Raw genomic sequence first — 9913 nt, forward strand, 5'->3', positions numbered from 1 at the left:
TTGAGATGCTACATTTAAATGGTGTTATAAAGGGGATGAGCATCTTGCATGTGTTCTGTCTCCACAAATAAATTTCATCCTTTCCTTGCCCAAACCTTCTATGCCCCCTGTTAGTTGTTGGTATCAAAAGAACTTCAGTTCCTTCATTCACTCTCTCAAGTCATGAGATGCTAGTTCAAAACATTCATTCCCTGAAATTTCAGGGGGCCCAGTTTGAGGAACAGTGAAGTAAGATACAGGAAAATGTCTTTAAAAGTGCCTCAGTTCTGGCTCTTCAAAGGAGCCTAGATACCTTAGTTCAAAATTTCAGCATTCAAAACCTTTGCTGAGTTCTAGCCCTGGAAATACAGTCACCACATGACAGCCCATTTTCAATAGTAAGGGGCTCTGGTGCCTGTATGACCACTCCTCCCCATACTGCAAGCATCGGGAGGATGAGGAGCACCAGCACTGCAGAACTGCAGAAGGCTTGCAGATAAACAAAAAAAATGCTTTGGAGCAGACTAAGGGCTAGAGCTGTACATTCTGCTGTGTAGGCAGACATATCACTACGGTACCTCGGCACCATCCATCTATGTCATGTGCAGTGCCCAGCCCAGAAGGCATCCCCAAAGCAGGCTGCAAAACCCTGCTGTGTACAGCAGGAAAAAAATATCTCTATGGAGCTGTGTGCTGCTGCAGATAAACTGTTACTGATACCTGATCTGGCTAGCTTAAAAGTAGCTCAAATATTGCTGCAGTGCATCGCAAGCACCGCTGGATATGCGTGTCCTAAGTGTCACCAAGAGTTAAGAATTAAGGTGAGAAAAGGGGCAGATTAGCAGGACCTCAAGTTACTACTTTTGACTGGAGGGATTTCTACACCCCTCCACCTACAAACACCACAGCTCTTTAAATCCAAGAGGTTGGCTGGGCTTACCAAGGGGAAAATAGGGCAGCAAAGAGCCTGAAGCCCTTGCAAGATCTGCCCCCTCGCTGATGGTCCTGTGTCTCGGTTGCCTCCTGCAGTGCTGGTGCTCCTCATCCTCTCCATGCGACGCCAGCGGAAGCAGCCATACATCATTGATGAGGAGGAGAACATCCACGAGAACATCGTCAGGTACGACGATGAGGGCGGCGGGGAGGAGGACACAGAGGCCTTTGATATCGCCGCCATGTGGAACCCACGGGAGGCCCAGCTGGTGGTGAAAAACCGGCAGGACATGCTCCCTGAAATAGAGAGCCTCTCCCGGTACGTGCCTCAGGCGTGCGTCATGGACAACAACGTCCACAACTACGTGCTCGCCAAGCTGTACGAAGCTGACATGGACCTGTGGGCACCTCCCTTCGACTCCCTCCAGACATACATGTTTGAAGGGAACGGCTCAGTGGCGGAGTCACTCAGCTCTCTACAGTCGGTGACGACAGACTCAGACCAGAGCTACGACTACCTGACAGACTGGGGGCCGCGCTTCAAAAAGCTGGCTGAGATGTACGGTGCCACGGACAGCAGCGGGGCTCTGTGGTAACAGACGAGGAAAGGCAGAGGGGTTTCCATGTGAAACGGTGGACAGTTAGGTCCATTCTCATCAGATGCTTCCATGGACATGGGTGAGGCCTCCTATAATAGCAATACGGTGCTTGGATGAGAATGGGAAGAAGGGTGCGAATGAAGGTCTCTCTGGATCAGCTTTACTCAGTTAAATTAAGTCATGTATTTGAAACAGTGAGAAGCAGAAGGAAGAAAGTTTTTTCCTGGTTTTTACAGCAAAATTGGAAAGCTCCTGAAATAGAATGACATTACTCTCTCTCTCCCATTCTCTCTCCCTTGTACACGGCAGCTTACTGAGCTCTATACATCTGGGTTCAAAGATCTGTAAACTCCAACTGTAATCTCTGACTCACTGAGAAATTTCCAGCTCAGAAAAGTTGTTCCCCACCAGTTACTTTTCCCCCATTAAAACGAAAAAAAAACCCTGCTTGCTAACAAGAAAAAAAAATCCCACAAAGCAGAAAATTTAAACTGGAATCTCAGAGGGCTCTTTGTAAACTAAACCTCCTCTTTCTGTTGCTAACTGAGTCCTTTTTAAGCCTTTAGAAACAAGACTGAGGTTTTTTTTCCACCTGGCTGAGAGGGCTGGGGAAGAGGCGTTGAATTTCTGCTCTAGTTTGATGACTGATCTGTGAGTCATTGGCGTTAACACTAATCCATCTCCTATGAAGTTTGTGTAAATTTATTCTTGGCTCTTTAAAACCATGACTCCGCTAAACTGCTCAGAACAAAACCAGAAAATCTGCCTCTTTTGCACTGTAGATGTCTCTTCCATGTGCCAAATGTGAAGATTAGATTCTACCAATGAAAGCCAAATAAATTTTAAAAAAAGAAAAAGCTATATTTGGTAACTACATGGGTTAGATGGGCTTTCCTAATCTGTGTGAAGTCAATCCAAGGGATGTTTACATACTGTAGATAACCTACTTGAACAAATGCAGTATTATAGACCAATAAATGGATGTAAGAAAATTACATGTATAAGTTTTGTATATTTGTTAATTTTGGTAATAAATATGATGTACTGCATACAGTACAGTACCTTAGCACCTCTTTTAATAAAAGTTAAACAGAAGGGAAAGTCTGATGGCAATTTATTGACTACTTTGCACACAGCCATTAGTGCTTATCTGTGGCTTTACATGCCTTGAGCATCAAGAAAATATTGTTCATCAGCATCATGTCAAGGAGACAAGCCTTCAATTTGCAGGTTTGAGTGGATTTTCTGCTTCTTTTATCGTTGTTCACTTGGATATTGTCCTTAGCAGTGAATCAGCCCAAGTGCAGCACACAAGAATAGTTACTTTTCTATTTCAACCATGCTGAAGTCAAAAGAAGGTCTTGGCTGATTTTTTTGAAACATTATGGCTGGGGCATTGAGAAGCTTGGAAAACAGTTACACAGCCCTGACAGAATGTCATGCCTTCAGAGACATGACAGACTGTAACACACAGTATCCATTTCTGGTCATTCTTACTCTGCAATCAAAGTTTTGAGCCTGGATCTTAGCTTGTTTGTAAATGGGAAGGGCCAGGGAAATTACACTAACACAAGTTTCATGGAAGGTGGAGAAAGGCTTCTGAAAGCAGAACAGTCTGCAATGGCATTTTCAGGTTTCTTTCTAGCTAAGGATTCTCTCCATCTCAAATTGCCCAGAAAATAGATGTGCAGACCTAACCACCCAGTTACCACACTTCTACCATGTGCATACTGCGCTCAGTTTCTGCTGCAGATGAGCACAAAACACTGCTGTCTCTGCCTTGCCAAATCTTAGGCTGTACCAGTTTAAGACAGGAGCCTTGTTTCCACAAACTCGTACTAAGTCATGCACCTCTGGAGAGCCAGGCAGCTAGTAAAACAAAAAACTTTTAGTGACTTCCCAAACATTTGCTCATCTGACAGAATTAAAATCTGTGCCTTCACAAACATAATATGCCATTGATTCTGCTTATCACCTGAACCTGCCTTACACTATTGCAGAAAGAGCACTGAAAATTAGGTGATAATGATTCTTTTACTCATCCCATAGCACTTACCCTCATATATCATATTGATTTTATAACACTATACAAAGAACCCAACCACCATGATCAAGGAAGTGGTGTACAGGATGCAAAACTGCTGTTGAGAGACTTCTGAGAGCTTCCTCACCTCTTGAGCCAACAGGAATCACAGAACATAGGGCAGGAAGGAAGATAGAGAGGACATCTATTCCACCACTTCCCTGTCTGAATTAATCATTATATATATTTAATATATTTTAAGTAGATGCCTGTTTACTCTTAAAATTCCCAATTGTTAAGCATCTGTAACCCTTCTAGGCAATCTTTCACTGCATCAATATATTCAGTGCAGAAAGCCTTCCCTGGGAAGTATAAGGCAAGTATCCCTTCCTGCCATACAAGCCTGCAATGCACATAGATGACTTTGTCCCTCTGTAGAGCTATGGTTTGGTATTTTCAAACCATTACTGCCTCCCCCTTTAGTCACAGTCTACAGGAACAAAAAGATTCTGAGTAGTTCTTCATGTCCTGATACTTCAATGGTTTACTTCTCCCATTGTAGGCAGAGTGGGAGATAGAGGGGCAGAAATGCAGTCTGGCATCATATTGCCTTCAGCTTGAAGAAACCTACTGCATTTACTGAGGGTTTTCCCAGGACAAGCTGCTCCAAGGTCTGGTTTTACCCACAGAAGCCCCCAGCAGTGGCCTCTGCAAGACAGGCTATGCAACAGCCGAGAGCAGCTTCCCGGGTTGTGTACCACCCGGTGGGGAAGGACCAATAGCGCTTTTGTTAGGTGCTTGCACTCACAGCACAGGAGTCTGCAGGGAGAGTGGGCTCTGAACCCACCTTCCTAAGCTGCATGTCACCGTTAGGCTATCTGATTACCCTCAGCTTTGCCTCAGCTTGTGAGCACAGTCAGGAGCTGGACAGCTTGATGCTGTGACACTTACCAGCTGGTGTTTAGTAGGCACTTGGCAGCCTGGCTTTTTTTTTCCATTTTATGGAACAGGTGACCATGTTTTTGCAGTCTTGAAATCTCTATGCAAACAACCAACACTTGCATCTATCACCCTCCAACAAACAAAACTGAAGAATGCTCTGGTTTTACTGATGAGATATAAAAAGGATCCATTTACAGACACATCAGCAGGCTTGGCCCAAAGTAGAAGAGGGGAGAAGACCCTAAGCCTAAATAAAATCTATAGTGCCACAGGCTGGCAGTGAAACAAACATGCTGATCACACAGGTCCTCAGTCTCCTGCCCTGGGGCTCCTCAAGGCCTGGCCTGGCAGTGTGCGTGAGCACTTGCAGCACTACATTAAACCTGCTGGTGGTTTACAGTCAGGGAGCTCAGCCTGCCATGGTGGAGGGAGCGGGCTTTGCCACACCAGCACACCTCACAGTGACAGCCCCAGTTCTGCATGGGACTCCCACTCTATCCACTGCCCTGGTGTAACGGCAGAAATGTCAGAGGGCTAGGACAAGATCCCATATGCCCTCACCAGTGTTCCCAGTCCTTCTGCGCTCCAAGGCCTGTCTGAGTGCATCGAGCTTTTATCGCTATTCATTTCATTTTGTTCCTCTGATAACATTCTTTTTCCACAGCTGCCAGTTCTCAGGAAAAAAAAACAAAAGGACTTACCATCCAGGAACAATCCCCTAGTCTCATCTGTGGCTGAAAATAAATGGTTCCGGGGAAAAAATAACAGAGGGTGTAAGTCATTTTACTAGCTCCAGGCACTTAAAAATTAAGCATATACCCTAAGCAACTCATCTAAGCTCTCTCTAACTAACAGAGCTAGACAAAGAGTGATTTGTTCCCCCTATCTCGGCCATCTGTATGATGCTATGGCCCTCTGGAGGTGCTTCTCTCTCAGTTAATGGCCTGGCCTCTGGGGATTTATCCATGTGGTGCAGAGTCTGGCCCTAGGTGTGACATTCTCAAGTCCTCTGCTCTATATTTGGTTTTATGAGTGACCATTGGCAAACACTACAGTCTCTGATGTTTTCCTTTTCTACCACCCACCTCTGTCTTGTCTAGGTAGACTGCATGACCTGTCATGTCTTATACTGCACTGGTTGTCACATCTAGGCTCTGAGTAACAGCGTTCTTTAAGCTGTCTGTCAAGAGTCCTGATCTCTTCAGAGCACAATGTAGAACTCAAGAATGCATAAAAAGAGTTAACATCATTCTTTCTGGCGTAAATTTTCTTGCAACGCTGCGTCTCATTTGCTGCTGCATTGCCCATTTATTCAGCTTTATTAGATCCCTCTTGATTTTGTCATTTCTCCTCCAGCTTTTATTGCTCTTAATCATTTTATGCCACCATCACTTTTGCTGCTACAATCCCCTTTTAGACCATTCATTAAAACCAATAGTGACACAGATCCTTGGGGTACCCACAAGTTACATTTTGGTCACCTTGAAATATGATGTACTAGCCTGTACTTGGGTTTTGTTTGGTGCAACTGTCATATAGCACAAACTAGAATCTGCTTCATTGCCTGCTGCCTGACCACAGCTCCTAGGAACCATCAAACAAGAGGGACAGATGGGTCCCAGAGGTCTGCCGTGCATCTGCACCACATCTCACCTGTCCTGGCCATGAGTAAGAGAAATGAGACACATCAAAGAGGCACAAATGATGCCTGACAGACTCCAGAAGTTGTGACCTGGACAAATTCAAAGTTGAGGAGATACAGTTGCTTTTTGCCTTTGTGCTGACAGAGTCTTATTACTAAGGTGCTGTAAGATGTCATCACTTCGGTTTACCCTAGCTTAGCTATCAGTTAGACCAAATCCAGGAGAGGCTGCTGCTCCCCAGGAGAGAGGGTGGGTTGAAAAACAAGTGAGGATGGCATGTGAGGAAATCCATACCTGTTGCAAGGTAAATATGTTGCTGTTTTCCCTCCTGTCTGTCAGGATGCAAGGCAGCCCATTGCATCATACTCAAGAAATAGCCCTTAATGTATTCTTTTCACATGCAGCTGGTGTAAACAGGGAGTAAGTCTGTCCAAGACATCCTAATTTGTGCCTGCTGAGATCTGCAGCACTCAGAAGAGAAGGAACTGCCTTTCACTCAGTAGTTCCCTGTCTCAGGGCAATGCATATGCCATCAGAGTGCTCCAAGATAGTCACTGCTACAAAACAGCTGTATCACCTAAGGGATTCATGCACAGAGGTCAGTGATTTGCCTCTCATTTGGATTGTAATGCAGTAGCAATCTGTATCAGTGCATCCTCTTTAAACAGACAGAGGAAAATTAGAAGGGACAGCAGTGAACCTGACATATAGTCAGAGCTATGATCCAAGGAAAGCAATGGGGAGTCTCACTGCTTTAGGGACAAATTTTCAGTTTTGTTTTCCTATATCTACCTTCTAAATATCCTGCCCCCACTGACATGCAAGATATTTTACTGTTGGCCTCAGAGGTGGCAAATCAGGCCACCTGCATCACTGGCTCTAAGAAGCAGCAGTGCAATGCTGATACTCTATTTCCCAAGAGACATTGGAGTCGTATAGTGGAGGAGGTGGAAGAGTCACTTTATAATGACTTTAAAAAATCATGTGGGTTTTTTTAAGAGCTGATGTAGAAGACCGTACACTACCTGAATACCATTTTCAGACCTCATTTGTTATTAAGGCCACCCACTAAAGAATGGACCTCTTGGGGTATATGAATTTTCAAACTAGCATCTTAGTATCTGTAGGCCAGTCCCATAATGACTGATTCTATAATTCTTTCTCAAAGGTGCATGAGCTACAACATTTAATGCTAGAGACAGAAGTGCTTGCCATGCCATATAACAAAAAAATAAAATAATGATGTCTATCCTAATGGGGGGTCAGATTTGTTCCTGTTTTGTGGGGTGAGGGTTCCCAGGCTCGTCATGGGACTTGGAAAGCTGAACCCCTAGTTAAGGCTTATTATTTCCAGGCATTCATCCTGCCAAGAAAATGGGAGTAAGTCAGAATACAACATGATCCTCCTCAGCACCGGAGTACCACAATGAGTGCCGAATAGCAGATTTTGCCTTTTCCACCATGTCTAGAAAAAGAAAAAAAAATGTATTTGGATGCTGTTTGGAGCATGCAGAGAGCCTGGAGCAGTGTGCAGTGCCCTGTTCCTCCCAGCACAGCCTAATGCTCCGCTCACACCAGCCCTTCAGCACAAGGGCCACCTCTCCCAGGTAGGAAGGATAGAGGAAGGAAAAGAGAGGTCCTCTTGAAACCAGTAGTGAAGATAACCCATGGCCAAGGGAACTTGTCCTCCCTCTTGCTCCCACTCTTATAGGTACAACAAAACTTCTCCACATCTCTTTTTCCCCCTTTACGATGGGAAGAGGGTTTAGTGCCATCATCACTGCAGAGCATCAAAGCCACTGCTGATCCCCAGTGAGTCTCTAAAGGCCCCAGACTGCCTTAAGCTGGTCCTCTTTCAAATCAGCTATAATGGAGAAATCAGAAAAGACAAGAATCCTCTTTTTCCTTCAGGTGTAGAAGTATTTGCCCCTGGATAGCCTGGGATGTAATGGAGAACAGGAGAATTTTTACAGCTTCACAACCTTCATGTTGCCTTCCTGAGATGTAACATGTATTGCCATGAACTTACAAAAGTGTTTCCAAGCTCAGAGGAGAAGAGCTGATCTTCTCCCAAGCAGTAGTGCTAACACAGGATGGGTTGTTTGGGCTTATTTGTTTTTCTTTTTGCATGGTTTCTTCTTGGAACAGTCAAAGGGAGACAGCCTGTCCAAAAAAGTCTGTTTCTTTTTGAAGGACCTCAACCAAATATTCTGTAAAGTCATAGGTATCACAGATGGAAAAGGTAGGAAAAAAAACGTACAAAGCAATCAAGTGACTTTTTAATGGTGACAGAAACAGAGCCCCAGCCTGCATATGATCTCTTCCAACATTGGAGCATCCTTTTGGTTTAGAAAACTCTTGTTTACTTACAGCTTGGACCCACATTCCTAATAAGAAAACTAACTAGTTGACATATGTACTTTAAACAGCCTCAATCTTGTGCTTACTGACCGTGGTCTTGCATTTAAGATGTTGACTAGAAGTAAGGAATAATATGCATATTCTGCCCATAGACTGTATGCTCTTGTCCTGAGATTGCAAAGTGTTTTGCAAACCTCAGTTAAGTAAGGCCCTCGTATCTGGTACAGAATAATCATAGGGGTTTTTTACAGACAAATAAATGGAAGCACAGAGAAGTTAAAAAAATTATGAAGATTTCAGATTAAATAATTGTAGAAATGGCAACCTCTCCGAACAGTCTGTTGATCTAAGCAGACCTCCTCTCATGACTTCATAAATTATGCCTATGACACAGGTGGGCAACAGAATTTTGAGCTATAGCTCAGGTGCAAAGTTATTTTTTACTGATAATATAAACATGTCTATGGGTTAAATGAGAAATATAGTCCCACAACAGAAAATTATCTCTGCTACTAATCCAAGGAAACTTAATTTCATGATTCCTGTATATTCAAAACTCTCAATTACTATTCAGCCAGCTGTCCAACCACTAAAGAAACCAAAAGTCAGTGTTGCATTTACAACTCAAAACAGATGAATAGGATAAAAAATGTGTGAAAGCTCTTATTAAATCTTATCATCCAGACTTAATTGTAAAGTGGTTTCCTAAACTGTTAGAGTAGTGAACAACCACAACATAAATTATGTGCAATTTTGAGGAATTAGAGATGATGTTAGCATTGTAGAAACATTACTCGCAGTGAGAGCTCCAAACTGACCGATTTATAAGATACTGAGCCTCCTTCATCTTCCCTGAAAAATTTCAGCCATCTCATGGATCTGCCTGATAAATGAACAGCACATTCAAAGAGTGGCAAACCGTTGGCTTTGCTTAGAACAAGACCAAATAAAACTAGCTTTTTCTGTCAGCATTTTCTGATGGGGGCTAGGCTCAGTGCCTTGGCAGCCCTGACTTCATTTGCAGGTTGGTACAAGAGAAACTAATGTCAGTAAGGAAAATGGCTCCATCCCACAGGTAGAGTTAGACTGTATAAACCACTGCAGCAGCCACCCCAATAACATGTCTGGTGAAGGAGAAGGGAAGGCTGAAAACTTTCCCCAATGATCCCAGTGTCATATTTTTATATCTGGGCTCAGAGAAAGCAAGGCATCTCCCACCAACACTTTGGTGAACAGCCATAACCCTGTAAAAGCCACATATTGCCAAATGTGCTTTCTCAGCTCATCTCTAACAAGCAACACCAAGACACTACGAGACTTGTGGTCTGCTTTTGACTCTGATGTTGATGCTACATGTGATTATGACGAATTTTCACAGTCTTGCTGTGGCTTTCCACGCGGCATACCATGGGGATAACCATCTTTGCTACCCA

General features: G+C 43.8%; 1 protein-coding gene across 3 annotated transcripts in view; it reads left to right on the forward strand.

Moving 5' to 3' along the window:
* The window catches only part of CDH20 (cadherin 20), a 294444-nt gene extending 291838 nt beyond the window's left edge, over positions 1–2606 (forward strand). For all 3 annotated transcript variants that reach the window (XM_074826600.1, XM_074826591.1, XM_074826581.1), the window contains one exon: positions 1009–2606. In XM_074826600.1, the coding sequence (XP_074682701.1) occupies positions 1009–1508 (500 nt within the window). In that variant the 3' untranslated portion in view covers positions 1509–2606. The remainder of the gene's footprint in view (positions 1–1008) is intronic.
* Positions 2607–9913: the final 7307 nt, after the last annotated feature.

The sequence above is a fragment of the Strix aluco genome, chromosome 1 (assembly GCF_031877795.1).
Source record: "Strix aluco isolate bStrAlu1 chromosome 1, bStrAlu1.hap1, whole genome shotgun sequence".
Lineage (NCBI taxonomy): Eukaryota > Metazoa > Chordata > Aves > Strigiformes > Strigidae > Strix > Strix aluco.